At 64.7% G+C, this 19,626-nt stretch overlaps 2 protein-coding genes across 5 annotated transcripts in view; one reads left to right on the top strand and one right to left on the bottom strand.

The window, feature by feature from the left end:
- Positions 1-19,626, bottom strand: part of CORO7 (coronin 7) — a 52,848-nt gene that overhangs the window by 6,637 nt on the left and 26,585 nt on the right. For all 4 annotated transcript variants that reach the window (XR_015154835.1, XR_015154836.1, XM_086375994.1 and 1 more), the window contains exons 10-14: positions 1,153-1,207; positions 702-759; positions 468-613; positions 294-386; positions 44-175 (exon numbers count right to left, since the gene is read on the bottom strand). Coding sequence is in view for 2 of the 4 variants with exons in the window: in XM_086375994.1 (XP_086232120.1) it covers positions 44-175; positions 294-386; positions 468-613; positions 702-759; positions 1,153-1,207 (484 nt within the window). In the remaining 2 variants the exon portion in view is untranslated. The remainder of the gene's footprint in view (positions 1-43; positions 176-293; positions 387-467; positions 614-701; positions 760-1,152; positions 1,208-19,626) is intronic.
- Positions 6,451-17,147, top strand: VASN (vasorin). Its single transcript, XM_086375997.1, has 2 exons — positions 6,451-6,591; positions 14,473-17,147. The coding sequence occupies exon 2, from the start codon at positions 14,482-14,484 to the stop codon at positions 16,498-16,500; it is 2,019 nt and encodes a 672-aa protein (XP_086232123.1). The 5' UTR covers positions 6,451-6,591; positions 14,473-14,481; the 3' UTR covers positions 16,501-17,147.

The following is a 19,626-nucleotide window of genomic DNA, read 5'->3' as shown; positions in this document are numbered from 1 at the left end:
GGCCCGCCTGGACCCCTGCCCCCTGCCCCCTGCTGATACTCACGCTGGGGTCTGCGTCACCCACAGGCGTCCCCGCGGGCTGGGCCGTGGCAGGGGTGAGCTCTGCAGGGGGTGCCAGGCAGGAAGTGAAGCTGGGGTGGGCCCGGCGGGCGGGGTGCAGGCTGACCCTCTGCACCTGTGGGGAGAGGTCCACAGTGGAGGCAGAAGAGGCGGGGCCCCAGGGAGTGGGGGGACACTGGGCTGCTGAATGCCAGTCACGGCTGGAGGGGCTGTCAGCCAGGCCCCGGCCTTACCTGCTGGTCGCTCCCCGCCCACCAGGCATGGGGGTCAGAGGCGGGCACACAGCCTGCGGTGTCCGGGAACAGGTCTTCGTGGAACTCCACGGTCTGGCGGCAGACAGGGGCAGGCTGGTGAGCTCGAGGTCCCCCACCCCAGGCCCTCCCGGCCCCTCCCGCAGGACCCCTCACCTTGCGGGGTACGTGGTAGCTGATGGGCACGATGGCCGTGTCGCTCAGCTGCAGGACTCGCAGCACCTCGCAGCCCATGACGGCCAGCGCCCGCCGGGGCACGAGGGCCGCCCCCCGCAGCGCACTCTCCAGGAGGCACTGGGTCACTGGTGGGGACATGGCGGGCGGAGGACTGTCAGGGCAGGCCGGGGAAGGGGGTGATGGTGCAGGGTGGGGGAGGCAAGCAGAGCTTACCCGGGCTCAGTGCTGGCTGCTGGGGGGCCGCCTCATAGCAGTAGAGCTGGTTCTCTCCCTGTAACGAAGCCCACCCACGTGCCATGCTGACCGTGCTGGCGGTCTGGGCTGCCTGGCTCCACTCTGGCCGCCCCATCCCTCCCCGAGGACTGAGTCACAGCACCACCATGGCAGACGCCTACTAAGCGCCAAGCCAAGCCGGGGTGCCACCCCCCGGCGATCAGTATCACAAGTGCCTGCTGGGTATTCATCTGCTCCATTCCCAGCCTCGTCCTCGGGCAGCTCACACTCTAGGCTGTGACTCTGACTGTGTGCCCGCAGCCCCTGGCAGGGGCTGGAGCCCAGGCAGCACTGTCCCAGCTCCCCCTGTGTGTGGGGGTGGTGAGCATCCTACATCTCTACTTTGCCAGTCAGGACCAGCTCTGGCCTGACGTGGGTGGGTTCTCCTCACCTTTCCTGCCAGGACCAGCAGCCCCGAGTCTGGGTCCAGCAGGGGCACCAGAGACCTGGGGGAGGGAGACAGCAGGTTGTGGGGATGCAGCCAAGTCCCCATGACCAAGGGGCAGCAGCAGGGCTGAGTGTCACAACCCTAGATAGGGGCTCAGGCCAAACTCAACCGTGGCCCAGAGGGGTGCAGTGGCGTCCACGCTGGTGTCCGGGGACCCTCCACCCACCCACTCTCCCCCTGCTCCCGACATGCCCCCGCTCCCCAGCCTTTCTTTTCTGGGGTCCATCTGCCCAGGGCTTCCCTAGTGGCTCAGTAAAGAACCCATCTGTAAGGCAGGAGACCAGAGTTCGACCCCTGGGTGGGAAGGAAATGGCAACCCACTTCGGTATTCTTGGCTGGAGAAGCCCATGGGCAGATGAGCCTGGTGTGTTGCAGTCCACGGGGTCACGGAGTCGGACCCTACTGAGTGACTAACACCATTTCCATCTGCCCAGCTGCTTCCTCCCAGGACTGTGCCAGGCCCTGGCACAAGGGAGCTGCTCCCCCCCGTTTCTGTACCTCAGCCCTGATCTCCTCCCAAGCTCAGTAGTGCCAGGAAACCACCCCACCCCCCACCAACCCCCAATGTAGGTTTTGTCTGTAGTCTCACTCCAACAGCCTAGACACCAGTCCAGGGAAGGTGGGGGGTGGTTGGAACCGAGGACTGCCTCCATCCCTCCATCCCTACCCAGCACAGCCCGGACTGCACTAGGGCTTGGGGCTGTAGCCTTGGTCACCCAGCTCCTGGGCCTCGATGGCCTCGTAGAGGCCCAGCACCCGCCTCAGCAGCACTTCTGAGCCCCTGTGCCCGAGCCTGAGCCAGGGGCCGAGGGCAAGGGCTCCTTCCTGCCCTGCTTCCCGGCCTCTGTGCTCTCCATCCCCCCATTCCCCAGGTGGGCCCTGGGACAGGGCAGAGGCTGGGGTCAGAGGGGCCAGGCTGGAAGCCCCTGGCGTCCCTGCCGCTCTCGGCCAATGGCCTGTCACTGCCCAGGGGTTTACTCCCCTTTCTCCCCTGGGCCCTGCAGGGCCCCCGGCAGCCCACCAGCCCTGTGAGTGCTGCCTTCCAGGCCCTGAGTTGTGGGGAGGAAGGCGGGGAGACACCCAGGAGCACTCGGACAGGCGGCTTCATCTGTTTCCTGCTCCTGGTCTGGTGTCACGTCCCTGGGGACCCCCGGGCCTGGGCCCCCACCTCGACACAGACACACTCATCCTCAGATGCAACCCCGCCGCCCTCGTGGTGGTCCCAGCGGTCAGAGGTCGCCCAGCTGTGGCAGCTGCCTTCGGCCCTCACCCAGGCAACAAAGGGCCCAGCCTACCCGGTCCCCTGCCAGCCAGCTGCCCACCCGCCCCCGCCCTCACTGGAAGGGAGCCAGGGAGGACTGGGAAGCTGGGTGGGGCCCTGGGTGTCTCCAACAGCTTCCTTGAGCGCCTGGGGCCGGTCACCTGTGAGCGACACAGCGTCTAATTACCTCGGGCTCTGCAGGGTGAACTGGGCTCAGAACTGCCATTCCTGGCCTGATCTGACCACTGCCCGCTGTTAGCGGGGAGGGGGAGCAGGGGAACAAAGTGGTTGTGTGATCTCCGACGTCTCCTGCCCTAACACCAGCTCCAGTGGGGGCAGAGGCAGGTCCCTTTGGCGGCTCTAACTGGACTTTCACTCACGTCATTCATTCCTGGTTGAGCTGGTTGGTGCCCAGACCTTAGCTGGGCTGTCAGCTGTGACCAAAGGTGAGTGTAACAGGCCCCCACCTCTGTCCTCAAAAGCTCACAGCCTGGGTGATAGGCAGATACAATTCCACAGGCAAACACATGAAGGAAGGGTTTTCTGAGGACACATGACAAGAGGGCACAAGGGCCTGACTCTGGCTGGCTACAGAGGAGGGGGTGTTTCGTATGACCCAAAGGTTAAGGAGGGAGTTCCAGGCAGGAAGGGAACTTCGCACGTGCGAAGGCCCTGTGGCAGGCAGGTGCACGGCCTTGTTTGAGGAACAGGAAGTAGGACAACCTGGCTGGTGGCCTGGGCAGTGAAGGAGGGTCTGAGGCCAAGGGTAGGGTGGCAGAGGCCACCCAGAGCAAGGCCTGGGGCATCAGGAAGGGAGTTCAGCCTCCTCCCGTCAGGTGAGCAACAAAGAACAAATGACACATCTCGAGAAAGGTAGGATTAGATTTGTGCAGAGCAGAGATCACAGTGTAGAGACGGGCAGGAGGAATGAAAACAAGAGTCTGAGAGCAAGTGGGCTGGGCAGGGAGTCTTGCCATCCTGCTGCTGCCATGGTGAGAAATGGGGGAGCGGCTTGCCGGTTCCACCCTGGCATCGGTGGCTCACTGGTGCTCTAAACGAACCTCCTGTAGAGGCGTGACCTGGCACCCCACCCCCCCCACCCTGGCCCCGTCGGCCCTGGCTGGCTGGCCCACTGACTCAGGTGCTGGGGGCGTGGGGGCAGGAAGTCATGGAGGGCAGGGCTGGCTTCTCTGACAGGTCAGGCCAGTCTTCCTCACCTCGGGCGGAGCTACCTGAGCAGCTCCGCCAGGCAGGAGCATCCTGCCTCTGCTGTCGCACAGGCCATGAAACAGGGTCATGGCACCCGGTCCCGAGGGTTGGCCAACAGCTGGCACGGGCCTGACCCCAGGCCTTGTAAAGACAGCCAAGCCAGGTCTGGATCTGGAATGCAGAACCAAGCCCCAGCCTGGCACGGGGCCAGAGGGCATGAAAGCTGGCGAGGGCATCTCTCCTGCTGCCATGGCACTGGGGGAAGGGCTGGCATCTGGGCCTGCCACTAGGAATGGGTTTGACCTGGGTCTGGGGGTCTGCTCTGAACTCAAAGCCATGGAAAGTCTAAAGCCTGGATCTGCCCCCGACCTCTGAGCCCAGGTCCCAGAAGATGGGAGAACAAGGGTGGTGTCAAGTGGGTCCTGTGGGGGAGGGCTTGTTGTTCACTCGCAAAGTCGTGTCCCAGTCTTTGTGACCCCATGGACTGCAGCACTCCAGGCTTCCCTGTCCTTCACCATCTCCCGGAACTTGCTCAAACGTCCATTGAGTCGGGAGGGGTCAGCCTTTGATAATCCCACCGGCTTTCCCAACGCTGCTGCAAATAACACAGGAAGGACTGCAGGGAGCCTGCCAGGAAAAGCAGCTTTAAGAACCCTCCCCTAGTTCTCTCCGCTAGCCCATCACTCTACTCAGACCCACCACCTAGACATCCGGGCACTGCCACTGGTCCAAAGCAGTCCAGCTCCCTTGGTTCTGTTCTTATCACCCACGCTGGCCACTGGGGTCTGCCCGAATCAAGCCCTGACCCCCACCCCCACTCCCTTGCTCCCTTAGAACGAGGGCCTAAGACAGGGTAGTGCCTTGACACCGAAAGAGGACAGGATAGAGAAACTGGGGGGTGGTGTCTCCTGGAACCTCCTTCAATTTCTGGGTGGACGGGAGCATGGCCAGTGTGAGCCTAGGCTTGGGATCAGGGCGGGGTCTGGATGCTTTAAGCAGGGGGTATCTCACTACCAGCAAGAACAGGTCACAGAGGCGAGATGCCCCGGACCTGTCAGCTACTCCTGTTCCTTTAGGAGCGTCGGGCTGGACTTCCCTGAGAGCCTTAGGGGGGACACAGGGCCCAAGGGCAGAGGCATAGGGACAGTCTGAGCAGAGCCACACAGTACCGACCGCAGACTCAAACCCTGAAGGGAGCGGGGGTAGTGCAGCAGTCTGGGGTGAGGTGACTGGGCACAGCGGGGACGGGGGTGACCTGTGAGTCTGGGCCTTGGTCACAGGGAGCAGCAGCCACCCAGCCTCAGCTGACAGTTTCCGCTCAAGGCAAGCCGGGAAGTTCCATTCTAATGTGAAAGCATTGGACTTTTCAGCGTTGCCAGTAGCTTCCAACTTTGAAAAAGTCCCGTGTGAGTCAAATGAAATACACCTGAGGCCCTGCACACTGACCTAGGAGCGGACATTCAGGGGTTTGCAAGGCACACCCCACATCCATATAAAACAACAAAAACGAGGGGTGCAGACCTCTGCCCATCCTGGAAGGCGGCCCTGTGGGGGGAGAGGTCCTGAGGAGGAGCAGAGCTGAAAAGGAAAGTCTGGGAGGTCACTGTTGTGGCTGAATCCCGCTTAGCCCTGCTACAGACTAGACATGGAGGCTGTCCTGCCTTCTGGGGGCCATCAAGTTCTTCAAAAGCCACTCAAACCGCCCCCCCTCCCGAACTGGTGTGGCCGTCTGCTGGGATAAGCCATCAGGCCCCCCGAGATTTGAGCTGGCCCAGCCAAAGGCGCTGGCTGCAGGCTGGGCTGGATGGGGTGGTGGGTGTCCTGGAGCCTGGTTGCAAGTCAGGAGCTGAGCTGGTCCCCAAAGGCTCCAAGGCACAATTCTGACCACAAGTGCCGAGGGGGTGGGGTGGGGGGGAGGGCAGAGCAGAGTGTTTTCCTGGAAGCCTCCAAGGCAGGGGATTTTTCTGGACTAGTCCAGCCCCTGGCACCCTCCCCTTCTGCCCCATCAAAGGGCCACTGTCAGCGGCACTCAGGCCCCACCTACCGACAGTGAGGCCCAACCTGGCGCTTCAATCCAGCATCCCCCAGCACATCTGGCCTTGACGCTGCCAGAATCTGTGGCTGGTGTGTCACATTCCCTTCCTGTGTCTCAGCCCCTCCATCTAAGACACAGGGAAAGCGGTCCAGAGCAAAGGTCGGGCAAAAGGACCCCAGGACTCAGATTTGGCATATCGAGGTTGTGCCTATAAGGCTCGGAGAAGGGCTGTGTGTGTGTGGCCTCCCAGAAGTTCTTGAAATTGGGATTAGCAACCAACAACAGCACACTTAAAGAGATTTCACCTAAAAATGCAGATTTCCAGTTTTCCCTGAAAAATCGCAAGTTCTGGCAGGCTGGGACAGGTCATCGGGGCTGCCCTCCCTAGGTCTCGAGAGGCTCTGGGCAGGTTGGGGGGCATTCCTTGAGTTTAAATCACCTGCCTGGTGTGTCCTACCCCATCTAGGTTTGGAACCCTTGGTCTCAGTCGATATTCGCTTTTTTTTTTTTTTTCACAAAACACAGGGGTCTGCAAACTGGACCGGGCTGGACTGCGGGACTCCTATGACTCTCTCCCGGTCGCCTGGTCGGGAGGGCGGCCGGGTGAGGACCAGCCTGCCGGGCCTGAAGACCCTTTCGGCCAGGAGAGGAGGCGGGTCTCCGCCGGCTCCGCCCCGGCCAATTGGGGGCGGCCCCGCCCCCCGGCTCTTAAGGCGGGACCCGCCTCGGGCCAGGCGACTCCGCAGCCCGAGCCCGGGGCAGGGAGAGACGGACGCCGACTGCCTCAGGATCTCGCGATTCGGGACCCCGGTAGCCGGGCTGGGAAGCACTGAGGCCGCGGCACGTCCCGCCCGGCTCCCGCCGCCGCCGCCGCCCGGTGAGTGTTTGCTGGGCTTGGGGGCTGCGGGGTGGGAACGCAGGGCGCCCCGGGCGGGCTGTGCACACGCGCCGATCACGCGCGCGGACCTCCCGCCACCGCCTCCCCCCACCACCACCCCCGTCCGCTGCGCGCACACGCACCCAGGGCGGGCACGCGGGCCCCCAAGTCCTTGCAAGATCACCTGGGCCAACTCGCCGTGCGCCCCAGCCCGTCCCCCTATCTGGTAGTCCTCGGGCGCCGACAGCTCCACAGCCCGGGGTGAGGGCGCGCGCGGGCGCGCGCGCGCGTACGCGGCTCACCGGCCTGCGGGGCTGCGAGCAGACGAAATAAACACCCCCTCCCTCGCTTCCTCCTCCCACGGCTGGGCCCTCCGGCATGACCAGTTTTATGAATCAAACCCCTTTGAGGGGCTGGCTAGGACAGTCTTAGGTTACTTCTACCTCCTGGAGTGACACAGTCTGGTTCTGGTCACAGATAACCCCCAACCCCGATCCCCGCCCCCCTGTGCAGATCCACGGCCTGGGCTCGGCGCTGAGGGCCCCTGTCACTCAGGGCAGAGCATGGGGGCCACAGGCATGCAGCCCCATTGGAGCCGGGTATGGACCTTGCCTGGCCGGCCGGGGTCATACTCCAGGTATTAGGCTGGCCCATCTCTGCCTCTTCCAGGGAAGGGGCTTTGCTCAGGCTGAGAACCCAGTGGCCTGGAGCCAGCCTAATCTATTGTGTCCCTGGGCTGGCAGCCCTGGGGCCTGAAGGCTGCGAGGTCCCCTGTGGTCACTGGCAGGCCAGCTGATTGGTGCCAAGCATTCTGCCTCACCCTCATTCGTTAACGATTACCACACCAGGGTCGCTGAGTACCCCTCCCGTTGGGGTTGAGGGGTGGAGTGTGAAAGGTGGGAAGGAGGAAGTGGCCCTGAGGGTCACTCTGCTCAACTTCTGCACCAAGGGCAGGTGAGGCTCCGGACGGAGTGTGGCACCAAGACCCAGAGCCCCCCCTCTCCAGGCCAAGAGCCTCCAGGGCCGGGGGCGGGGGGGACTCAGCTAAATCTCGAGGTCCCATCCCACTAGGCTAGACTTTGGGCATTGGGGACACAGAGGGGTGGCTGGGCAGGTGACCTCCGAGTGGGGTCAGCAAGTTCAGCGGGCCATGATGTCCAGTACGGGCCCAGCTGTTGGCAAGGCCCAAGAGGGCTGAGGCAGGCAGGCGCAGGGGGATGGGAGAGCAGTCTCCTGAGTTTGCGGTCTTCTCCCAAGGGAATCAGCCCCCAGAGCTTCTGTAAACAGAGTGTCAGAGGCAGGAAGAGGGCTCTGGTAATGAGCAGCCCAGCTGGATTCCCTCCAGACCATTATCTGCCCCTCCACCCCCCGGTCCAGGGAGGATGAGCACACGCGTGCCAGGCTGGGGGCCCGGGCACTGACTGTCCCTACCTCCCCTGGCCTCCTGCAGCTGCAGACTGGGACCTGAGGGTCCAGAGAGTCAGCTTGGGTGGGTGGCCCAGGGCAATAGCTGGTATGGCACCACGTTCTCCAGACCCTGGACGTGGAGGAGGAGGGGTTCGACATGATAAAGTCCCTCAGACAGTGCCCACACCTGTGCTTGCCCCAGGCAGATGTCCCCAGGGAGATGCCCTGGGCAGGAGAGGGGTCCTGACCACCTCCACTGGTTGGGGAGCTAGGTCAAGTCCCAGGTAAAGAGAGCTGAGTCCTTGTGGGGACTTTTAAGTGGACGCCACCCCTGGGCCAGGCAGCTCCTGAGATCAGGGGGGCAGGGTCTCAGCTGGGCCCTGGAGGCAGCTCCCACCTCAGCAGGCCGGCCAGCCAGTTCTTCTAAGTGACCGGAGGGAAGGCTGGGTGAGCCCTCTGCCCACAGAAGCAACCCTGACACTGGCAGGCCCTGAGCTCATGGGAGGGACAGCAGTGCCACTTTACGGGGTTAATGATCCCTCCTGGAGCCCCCCTCAAGTCCCCTCCCTGGGCCAGGGAGCCCAAGGCTCTGCACTGCCAAGAAAACCAGCTCCCCTCACTGCTGTGGAATTTGAGAGTTCTTGGAGAAGGGGGAGGGCGTGTGTGTATGTGTGTCTCAAAGCACAGCCCAGTGGGCGTGTGTCTGGCGTGGGCATGTGTCTGCGCGCGCGCGTGACCGGAGCACGGCTGTGTTTAGGGGCAGGCAGGGGTGCCCTGAGGGGGGGCGGGGGCTCGGCCTCCTTCCTTTTATCGGTTTCCACATTCCAGAGGCAGCCGGACTGCTTTCTCTCAGCTGGCTGGGCCGCCTGGCCGGCCAGGCCCGTGGGCCTCCCCCGCGTTTCCTCATTCCAGCCTCCCCGGGTATGAGGAGGTTGGAGCGGGTACCCCACCCAGGCACCAGGCCACCTTAGGACTGGAAGTGGGGGCAGGCGAGGGGCCAGTTTTTTCCTAAGGTGGGAGACAGCCCCCACCAGTCTCCTCCCGGGGAACGCAATAAGGCTCTGACATTCCTTGGAGGCTGCCTGAGAGATTTAATTAAGAAGGAAGGAGGGAGCTGGCCTGCGCTGAGAAGAGGCTGCGGTGGCCCTGGGGCCCACATGGGCAGCAGTGAGAGGTGAGAGGCAGGGTCGTGGCCCGTCCCTCGACCGACGCCACCTGCCCACCGATCAGCTCACAGACCCTGCAGAGGGCCTCCTCTGCGGCAGGGTGACCAAGAGCCCCAGGCATGAGGGCATCAGAAGAGCAAGCGTCCCTCTGGGGGAGGGGCTTCTACCTCCTTCTCACACCCCGTCTAGGCTGCACACAGCCTGGGCCCAGCTCACTTGGGGCTGGTGGCCTCCCTTGGTGACTAAGGTCTGTCTTCCCCTGGCAAATTCAGGGTTAACTGCAGGGTTAGGGCCCTACCTGATGGGTGTCTTGGCCCTGGGTGGTGACAGGGCGGTGAGGAGGCCCCGTCTCTGAGCCCAGCCCCGGTGGCATCATACTGGCACGTGCCAATGGTGGCATCTGGACCAGCCCATTCTGAGTTGGGCTGCAGGTGTCCTGCAGGGTGGCACCTGCACTGACCAAGAAGGCGCGTCCTGCTGCCCCGAGGGCTCCCTGGAGCTGGCAACTGGCCTTAGTCACTGGTTTCCCTCCCCTGGGCTGACAGGTCCGGCGGCTGCCAAGTCACCCACAGTGCCCCAGACGGCACCCACCCAGAGCCAGCAGCTCCTGCCGTGGAGTGGGGCGGGGAGGGGGCCCGGCCCGGCTCTTCCGGTGCTGCCAGCTCAGGGATCAAGGCTTCCGGGGACAGGGAGACAGGCTGCCATACAGACTGCCTGCCTTGGCGACCCTCTGCCCGAGGATCTGTGAGGCCAGGCCAGGCTAGGCAAGGAGACCCACCCACCCAAAGAGCTTCTCTGAAACACAACTCTGCCCGGTGTTCACCCCAGAAAATCTTACTAAATTGCCTGCGGGAGGGCTGGGTCTGAGCACTAGAACTTTTCTAAAGCTTCCTGGTGATTTTCAATATGCAGCTGGAATTGAGAAGCCCTACAGGTGGGAGATGGAAGGGAAAGGAAGGGAAGGCACCCGGATGAAGTCGTGGTGTGGTGTGTCGGGCCCTATCCACAGCAAGAATAGAACCGGCTGGAGGTGGTGACACCAAGAGTGGTGGGCCCACCCCCCCACTGGCTTAATCACAGGGCAGGGCGAGGAGCCCCCCACCCTCACCCCAAGGGCTATCTCTGGGGAACCTGAGGCTCAGTCCCCTTGGCCCCATCCACCAGGGCCCAGGATCGAGACCCCTGCCTGCTGGGCCAGGGGCTGCTGCCCGCTAGGGATGGGGAGGCGGGTGGACCCAACCCGGACCTGGAGCCTCCTAAGACACGTCAGCGAAACCGAAGCCAGCCGTCCTGGCTGCCGGCACAGTCTCGCCTGCCTAGGGGGTTGGCAGACTCCTGGGCTGGGCTACTGCCAGGCCTGGCCGGCCAGTGTTGGGAGCTGCGGGGTCAGAGCCACAGCCCAGACCCTGGGTACCCACTCTGAAGCGAAGGGTGCAGTAAGGGCGTGTGCCCACTGCTGTCTGCCTGTACCCACCCCTGCCCACTGAATAGGCACGGAAGATGCTCCAGCCTCAGGTCTGGAGCCTGGGTCTGCCCACTCGCCAGTCCTGCCTGACCCAGGGCCTGTTGTGTGAGTAGGTGCCCGCAGGTGTGTCCCATGCTAAGGGGTGGGTGGGGACACTCTGGGTCCCTGAGAGCTGAGATGACCACATTCTTACTCACAGAGTCCCTCCTCCTGCTCCCCACCCCCCATCACATGCTGAAGTGCCGGCCAAAGGACAGCTCACTTCCCCCCACCCCCCTGTAGAACGAAAGACGCCCCCAGCACCGCCCCAGCCTGCTTGCTCCAGCTTCTCCCACTTTTCCATGCCCAAGCACGGTGGGCAGCCCGTATGTGGAGGCCCCACCCTGGGCCCACAGGAGCCTTGTCTGTGCTGAAATGTATGCATCATGGCTCCCCCACCCCACGCGTGCAGAGGTTTCACGGGTGACACCCTCAGTAGGTAATGTTTACCGACCCACTTATTTAGAAACCACTCAGAATGTTCTCCAAATACAAACTAAACAGCCCTGAGACACAGGGGCTGTACCCACCCCACACCCCCTGCTTTACAGATGGGAACTGAGGCAAAGGGCTGGGGCCAGGCGGCCAGTACAGGCAGTTGGACCCCAAAGCCCCACCCCGGCTCGGTCCCCTGGTGGGCCCCGTAGTGGGGCCAAGCCAAGGCAAGTCCATGAGGAGTGGGCAGGCCCTGGACACTCTGCCCCCCACCCCAGGGCTGTCGCCAGCACCCCCACACACCCTCTGCAGAGGGCGAGGTCCCACCGCCCTGTTGGAGTCAGCAGATCAGATATCAAAGCCCAGGCCCCTGGTCCTTCAGAGCTGCTGAAATTGCAAGGGCCAGGGCAGCCGTGACCCCGGGGAGACGCTCCCGCCCCCAACGCACACACACACACACCAGCACGCGCCCAGACAGGCGGAATCGCTCCCAGAACTTGTTAAAGGAACTTCCCCATTTCAAACAAACAGGAGGACATGGAACCACAACCCCAGGTGCTCAGAGCCAAGTCCAGGTGAAGCAGGGCTGGGGAGACACAGTCCACAGGTGAGGAGGGAGCTCAGAACGTGTGTAGGGGCGGAACTGGCCTTAGGCTGCCCCACCACCACCCCTCCATGGTCAGCCTTTACCCTCTGGGGCCCTCTCATTGGTTCCTGGTGGCAGAGCCCCCAGAGCTGACTGCCCTGAGATGTCACCTTCCCAAGCCTCAGTGCCAGCCGCTCTCTGGATGGGGGAAGTGAGGTTCAGGTGAAAACACTAAGCCCTGCACCTCAGGGCTGGGAGGCAGGGTGGCTGCTGCCTGTGGGGTCTCCCCAGCAGAGAATGCCACCCCCTACCCTCCGCCAGCTCGGCCAGACAGACCCCCAGCATCCCTGCCTCCCCCCGCCCAGGAGGACTTCACTGATTAAAGGGCCAGCAGACTATAGAGGGAAGCTCAGAGTCTATTCCGGGCCTCTCCTCAATGCAGAACGGGAAACACACCCAATATGCATCTCAGGCCCCCAGAGACCATGCCTGGCCTCTCGGTGCCAAGCACCCCAGCCCTGGGAGGTATCCTTTCTGAAATGCCCGGGTGGACAGACGGGGAAACTGGGGTGCTGAGAGGAGCCTGCTGTTTGTGACCTCACACCTCGAATGCCCCTGACCCAGGGCTGCCAGACTGGAGTGTGGGGCTTTTAGCTGTGACCTTGTGTAAGGCCCAGGGGGAGCTGAAGCTGTAGGGGTGGCCGGGCTGGCTGTGGGTAGGGACCCCCCTGTCCCCGAGCCTGCCTACTCCAGTCCTGACCCTGCTTGCCCCCTGCCAGGAGGGCGACTTCAAGGGGAGGTGGCTCACCCCAGACGCGGGTGAGGGGGCGGGGGTCGCTCCCAGCACATCTGGTGGCCAGGCCGTACCCGCCCCTCTGAGTCAGTACGGGTGGAGCGGGCCCAGGCGGGGGAGGAGGCTGGGTGCGGCCCAGAGCCCCCTGGGGACGGCGCCAGCGGGGCCGCGGCGCGCCGGGCCTCTGGGTTCTGGCCGAGCTTCCCCACAGTTCACTCAGCAGAGATACTCTCTGGGATGCGGGGAAGCAAAAGCCGACGCGGCCACCCCTCTGGGAGAGGACTGCAGGACCTAGAGAGCAAAGACCAGGGCACAGGCCAGGGTCAGGCCTCCGGAGGGTGGTCATCAGCGTTAACGACCAAGGGGCAGAGGGGACCCTGCAGGTGGGCGGCTCTAGGCAGGCCCAACCTGGTTACGGGCTTTTACCCAGAGCTGGCCCGACACCATCGCGGCCTCTGGGGGACAACCTGCCCCTCCTGGACTCAGGTCCAGGAGCCCACGACCCCAGAGAAGGCAGCCTGATGCATGGCAGTGGGCAGCATGCCGGCCGGGGGGGCCCTGTTACCTGCGTGGCTGGAAGGCTGGCCAGTGTGCGGGAGGGGAGGCTGAGCCTCAGCACAAAAGGCCCTTGTGTGAGCTGGAGACACCTGGAGGGGACGTGTGCCGGCCTCTCAGGGGGTCTAGGGGCCCACAGGGCGGGGGGGACTGCTGCTAGGGTGGCCCCCGGCTCCCCGCAGAAGCCTAAGTGAAGGGGGCCTGTGCTGTGGCCCCATCCTGTCTCAGGCAGTTCCGGCTACGAGTGGCAGCTGGAGCCGCTAGGAGAGCTACCCCCACAAGGGCAGGACTGGGCCCCGCGTCAGGAGGGCAGGCCCAGCCGCACCTGGACGTGGTTAAGGAGCTGGGCTCCAGCTCAGATTTCCTGGCGGCGAGAAGGCAGCAAGTGCCTGTGCCTCCAGGAGCCCCTCTTCTGTCATCTGGGAGCATGGAGAACAGCTCCCACCTGGAGGAGCTGCTGGGCGACGCTCGGTGCCGCTGGTGTGTGGGGACGGCGGCTGCCGCTCCCGTGCCACACTTGGCCCAGAGTGTATCCTGAGAAATGGCGGGGGATCCACTCTGGAGCATCTCCAGGCTTGGTGTTCTCTCTGGGGACACCACGCAAACCTTATCCCCCAGCCTGCACCCTGGGCCACTCCAGGGAGGCCAGAGCCCCCCACCTTTAGTTCTGTCATCACGGCTCAGAGATGGGGGGGCCTGGAGGCCGAGGTTCCCTGCCTCCCCCTCCCCAGGAACTCTCCTGCTGGCTGCGTCCTGGGCAGGTCTGACTTCGCAAGTGGAAAAACACCGATCCCATAGTTTCCACATGAGGTCTTCCTGCTGTGGTCTCTCCTCACTTGCAGGACGCGGAGCATGGCGGCGGCGGCCAGGGGCAGCCAGCTTCTCTACTTACGCGCTCGGCCGCCTGCCCGCCCGTCTCTCCCGGATGCTGCGGGAGGGGCTGCCGCTCCAGGACCTGCATTCTCCCTCCTTTCCCGTCTGCCTCCGCAGAGATTTTTGTTGGGGGGGTGTTTCGGGGGAGGGCACAGAGCCTGATGCTTTTTGACCAACACGTATTCTCTCTGAGCCGCAGAGAGGCTGGAGGGCTGGAGCTAAGGGGAAGGGGGGCAGCTGTTCGTGGTCTCTGAGCGTTTGGGGGCTGGGCCCCCTCTGTGTGCGTCAGTCAGCCCACCGAACCCTGGTGTCAGCGCAGGAAATGGCAACTGATACCATGACGAGGCCACGTGACCACTCAGAGTCACATAGCAAGGGAGTGACGGGGCAGCGCCAGGAGCCCGGCCCCGGCTCAGGGGACCTGACTCACAGCTCCTGTGTGCTGTCGGGTCTGAGGGTGGGGAGAGGACGGGGGCTGGGAATTCCCCTCCTGACCCTTCCTGGAGTGGCTGTCCCCTGTGGCCCCTGACTCACGGTCTCCCGCTTCCCTCTCTGCTCCCAGGGACCAGAGATGCACTCCAGGGCCCCCCTGCGCCTGCTGCTGCCGCTGCTGCTGCTGCCGGCCCTGGGGCCTGGGGTGCAAGGCTGCCCATCTGGCTGCCAGTGCAACCAGCCACGGACTGTCTTCTGCACCGCCCGCCGGGGGACCACCGTGCCTCTGGACGTGCCGCCCGACACCGTGGGCCTGTACGTCTTTGAGAACGGCATCACCACGCTTGACGCGGGCAGCTTTGCTGGCCTGCCGGGGCTGCAGCTCCTGGACCTGTCGCAAAACCAGATCGCCAGCCTGCCTGGGGGGGTCTTCCAGCCACTGGCCAACCTCAGCAACCTGGACCTGACTGCCAACAGGCTCCGGGAAATCACCAACGAGACCTTCCGCGGCCTGCGCCGCCTTGAGCGCCTCTACCTGGGCAAGAACCGCATCCGCCACATCCAGCCTGGTGCCTTTGATGTGTTCGACCGCCTCCTGGAGCTCAAGCTGCAGGATAACGAGTTGCGGGCACTGCCCCCGCTGCGCCTGCCCCGCCTGCTGCTGCTGGACCTCAGCCACAACGGCCTCTCGGCCCTGGAGCCCGGTGTCCTGGACACTGCCAACGTGGAGACACTGCGGCTGGCCGGCCTGGGGCTGCGCCACCTGGATGAGGGGCTCTTTGGCCGCCTGCGCAACCTCCACAACCTGGACGTGGCCGACAACCAGCTGGAGCGCGTGCCCCCTGCCGTCCGGGGCCTACGGGGCCTGACACGCCTGCGGCTGGCTGGCAACACCCGCATCGCCCAGCTGTGGCTGGAGGACCTGGCCGGCCTGGCGGCCCTGCAGGAGCTGGACCTGAGCAACCTGAGCCTGCAGGCCCTGCCGCACGAGCTCTCCACCCTCTTCCCCCGCCTGAGGCTCCTGGAGGCTGCCCGCAACCCCTTCAACTGCGTGTGCCCCCTCAGCTGGTTTGGCCCCTGGGTCCGGGAGAGCCGCCTGACCCTGGCCAGCCCTGAGGAGACGCGCTGCCACTTCCCGCCCAAGAATGCCGGCCGGCTGCTCCTGGACCTTGACTACTCAGACTTTGGCTGCCCGGCCACCACCACCACGGCCACAGCACCCACCACGAGAGCCCCTGTGCAGGAGCCCACGCTCCCGCCTTCCAGCCTGGCTCCCACCCAGCTCCGCCCCACGGAGCTGGCCACTGAGGCCCCGAGCCAGCCACCCCCCGCGCCCCCCACTGCAGGGCCTGTGCCCCCGCCCCGGGACTGCCCGGCGTCCATCTGCCTCAATGGGGGCACCTGCCACCTGGGGGCGCGGGGCCACCTGGAGTGCCTGTGTCCTCAGGGCTTCACAGGGCTGTACTGCGAGGGCCGGGTGAGGCCGGGACCCAGGCCCAGCCCCGCCCCGGCCACACAGCGGCCCCTGCCCCTGGGCATTGAGCCCGCCAGCCCCACGTCCCTGCGGGTGGGGCTCCAGCGCTTCCAGCAGGGCAGTGCCGTGCAGCTGAAGAGCCTCCGCCTCACCTATCGCAACCTCTCGGGCCCTGACAAGCGGCCGGTGACGCTGCGGCTGCCCGCCTCGCTCGCGGAGTACACCGTCACCCAGCTGCGGCCCAACGCCACCTACTCCATCTGCGTCCGGGCCCTGGGGGCTGGGAGGGTGCCTGAGGGCGAGGAGGCCTGCGGGGAGGCCCGCACACCACCGGCCGTCCGTTCCAACCATGCCCCGGTCACCCAGGCCCGCGAGGGCAACCTGCCGCTCCTGATCGCGCCCGCCCTGGCCGCTGTGCTCCTGGCCGTGCTGGCTGCCGTCGGGGCAGCCTTCTGTGTGCGGCGGGGGCGGGCCGCTGCAGCTGTGGTGCAAGGCAAAGGGCAAGTGGGACCTGGGGCTGGCCCCCTGGAGCTGGAGGGGGTCAAGGCCCCCCTGGAGCCAGACCCCAAGGCATTGGAGGGTGGTGGGGAGGCCCCACCTGGCGGGCTGGAGTGTGAGGTGCCGCTCATGGGCTACTCGGGGCCTGGCCCACAGGGGCCCCTCCCAGCCAAGCCCTACATCTAAGCCTGGGAGGGACGGACCGCCAGGGCCGGGCCCTCGGCCCCGCTGGGACCAGCCAGGGGGTCTGGTTCCTGCTGCCACATCAAGGAGCTTCTCAAATCCAGACCATGAGGACACGTCAGGACCCGGGCTGGGTGACCACAGCACATCCCGTCTGTCTCTGGACCTTGGTCTCCTCTTCTGTGAGACCTGGAACCCAGGGGATGACCCTCTAAGGGTCCCCCTGCCCGAGTGTCCGGAGAATGGTGTCACCTCGTCCTCTGCAGTGTGCAGCCCCTGGGGTGGGGCCGGCCCGGCTGTGTGCTGGTAACACAGGCCTGGGGCTGCCAAGCCCCACACCCCAAGGAGACTCTGGGGGGCCCGTGAAGAAAGCCCCCGGAAAAGAGAGCAGAGGGAGAATGGGACTGGGGATGGGGGCGGGTGATCCTGCCTCGGCCCTGGGGAGCGAAGGAGCAAAAGAAACTGGAAAGAAAGATGCTTTAGGAACAAGTTTCGCTTTTGTTTTTTTTTTTTAATGTATTTATAAAAGATCTTTTCCCATTTATTCTGGGAAAATGTTTTTCAAACTCAGAGACAAGGACTTTGGTTTTTTTTTAAAGACAAATGATGATATGAAGGCCTTTTGTAAGAAAAATAAAAGATGAAAAGAAGCAGCACGTGTGTTTCTCGGCACGGCCCCAGGGTACCTGCGCGGAGGCGGGGTGAGGGCTTGCAGGGTCGGCCTAAAGCGGGGAGCTGGGAGCCGGGACCCCGCTTCCCAGCAGGTGCAGGGCCCCAGTCGGCATGCCCTGGGCTGTCCAGCTCATCTGAGGTGCCCTGTCTAGCCTCCCGGGGAGACGGGACCAGGTGGGAGCAGGGAAGGGAGAGGGGCCACTTCAGCCTCGGGGCAGGGGAACGCTGAAGGCAGCCTTCCCCTCCCCAGGCCCAGTTTTCTCCCAGCAGGAGCTGCCAGGCTCCTGGGAGAGACTCGCAGCAGACACAGACCCCCAGGGGTCCCTCCTCAGGGACTGGTGTGACCAGCAGTGCACCGCCTGCCCTCCTCTGGGGAGGGGTGCCTTGAGCTATGCCCCCCAGGCCCACGATGGCCCTGGACCAGGTGGGGTCAGCCCTGCCTATGGCCCCCTGGCCCCTCCACGTGGGCTCAGGCAGGGAGGCCCCAGCCCAGCTTTCTGCTCCAGCCACAGAGACGAGGCCGTGGTGGAGAGAGCGAGGTCCTGAGTGGCAGGAACCCCGTGGGCAAGCAGGTGGGGTCCCAGCCAGGGCTGCGAGGGGCGGCACCCACAGGCAGGAGGTCTGCTGACCCGAGACTCCCCTCTACTCTCTGCACTGGGGGGGTACCCAGGTTTCCCAGAAACCCTGGACTTTGAGTGTTTTCCTGGAAGCCACCGGCCAAGGCAGGGCAGGACCAGGGAGGCTGTGCACAGCCCTGGCTGGACCAGGCACTAGGAGCTTGGGGAGAGGAACCAACACAGACACAGAAACATGCCGCCACCTCTTCCGGTCACCCTCTGGTGAGAAGGGAGGTGGCCCTGGGGCCACGGAGGTCCTGCAGAGGCCCGCGCGAGCTTCCCCCAGGCCCCTGCCCACCGCCCTACACAGGTTGTGGCCCCCTGGCCCCTGGGCTCACCCTGGCGGGAAGGAGGCGGCCCGGCCAGGCCTGCGGAGCAGGCCCTGTGGCTCTGGGCGTTGATGTCAGCGCCGGCCACGCGAGGCTCTGGATTCAATTATCGGCTGCAGAGGGTTCTGGCGTGAGCAAGGCGGAGGCAGGCGGGGGGCCGCGGTGGGCAGAGGGACTGGGGTGGGGCCCTCCCCCTGAGGCGGCGGCGGCGGCGGCGGCGGCGGCCCAGGTGGGTTTCCTGTAGGCCTGGGTCCCATTAGCGGAACGGCTCTGGCGAGGCCGGCCCTCCCCTCTGGCGGCCCCGTCAAAGGGGCCATTGTGGGCCTGTGGGGTGCTGCTCAGCGCAGTGGCTGCTGAGGGAATGTTTTCGCTGCAAAGCTAAACCTGGCGAGTGGGGCGGCAAGGGGGGTGGGTGGCAGGGCCTGCAGGAGGCAGGCGGGGCACTCATGCCAGCCCCCCCAGAAAAGGTTTTCGGGCCTCCCATCAGAGGAGGGGCTGGGAGAGGAAGGGGGGACTGGGGACCGAGTAGGGTACGCAGCCAGGAGGCAGCCGCGACCCAGGGTGACCCTGGGTGGGGAAACACCAGCCCCCGACCGGGTCCTCGAGACCCCGGGGCTACGCGCCCTTCAATCCTTCTAATGAGGGGCTCCCGGGCTGCCCACTGCAGAGCCGACACCTGCTCCCTGGCCCTCAAGGGGCGGTCAGCCTCCTGCCTCCAGGAGCTGGGAGGGGCCGCAGAAGCTCCGGGCCTCCAGGGAACACGCTGGGATGTGGGGTGGGTGCCTCTGGCCAGAGCATGCTCCCAGCCTCCACCCTTATGCTGGCTCCCGGGGTGACCTCAACAGAGAATTGATTTCTCTGGCTTCAGCTTTTATGCACTGGTAACATCTGGAGAAAAACCTCCATTAGCCTTCAGCCGGGGCCGGTAACTGCTGACTGTTCACCCAGCCTAGGGGCAGAGCACCCGGGACAGGTGGTGTTTCTGCCTCTCCAGGGCCGGAGTGTGAGCTGCTAGGTCAGCCCCAACGGTAACCCCCGCCTCCACCCTGCACAGGAAGTGTGGGGTGGCCGTCTGCCTGGGTCCAGCCTTAGGGATAGGACCTGCCGCCCCTGGGGAAGGGCACAGGTGGGAGCAGAGACAGAGACCCCTGGGAGGGTGGGGCCCTGGGTCCTCCCTGGGAGGGGGCAGGCAGGGGCATGTGCCTGACCCCTCCCTGGCCTCCTGTGGCTCTTACTGTTCTACCCAAATGAAGGTGGAAAATCTGTAAGATAAAGACAACGAGCAGGTGTGGTGGAGGCCTAGGTGATGCCTGCAGCTGACACCCTGCACGATTCCCACCTTCAGCCCAGTCAGCAGCCCCCGATGTCCCAGGGGGTCCCTGTGGGGTTCTGGCTTCTGGGGAGCCTGGGGGTAGGGGGCCCACCAGCTCTCAGGCCGGCCTGGAGGCTGGCATGCAGCCTTGGCGTCCACCAGCTTTGCAGAGAGCTGGAGAGTCCCAGCTCCTCTGCCA

This window comes from Bos grunniens, chromosome 25 (assembly GCF_055505025.1).
Source record: "Bos grunniens cultivar Pamir isolate PY7600 chromosome 25, Bosgru_T2T1.0, whole genome shotgun sequence".
In the NCBI taxonomy this organism is placed as follows: Eukaryota; Metazoa; Chordata; class Mammalia; order Artiodactyla; family Bovidae; genus Bos; species Bos grunniens.
Note: the sequence above shows the minus strand (reverse complement) of the source record. Positions and strands in the feature narration are given on the sequence as shown.

What these genes read in the sequence shown, in the direction of transcription:
- VASN (XM_086375997.1), top strand. Translation starts at nt 14,482, where the DNA reads ATGCACTCCAGGGCCCCCCTGCGCCTGCTGCTGCCGCTGCTGCTGCTG.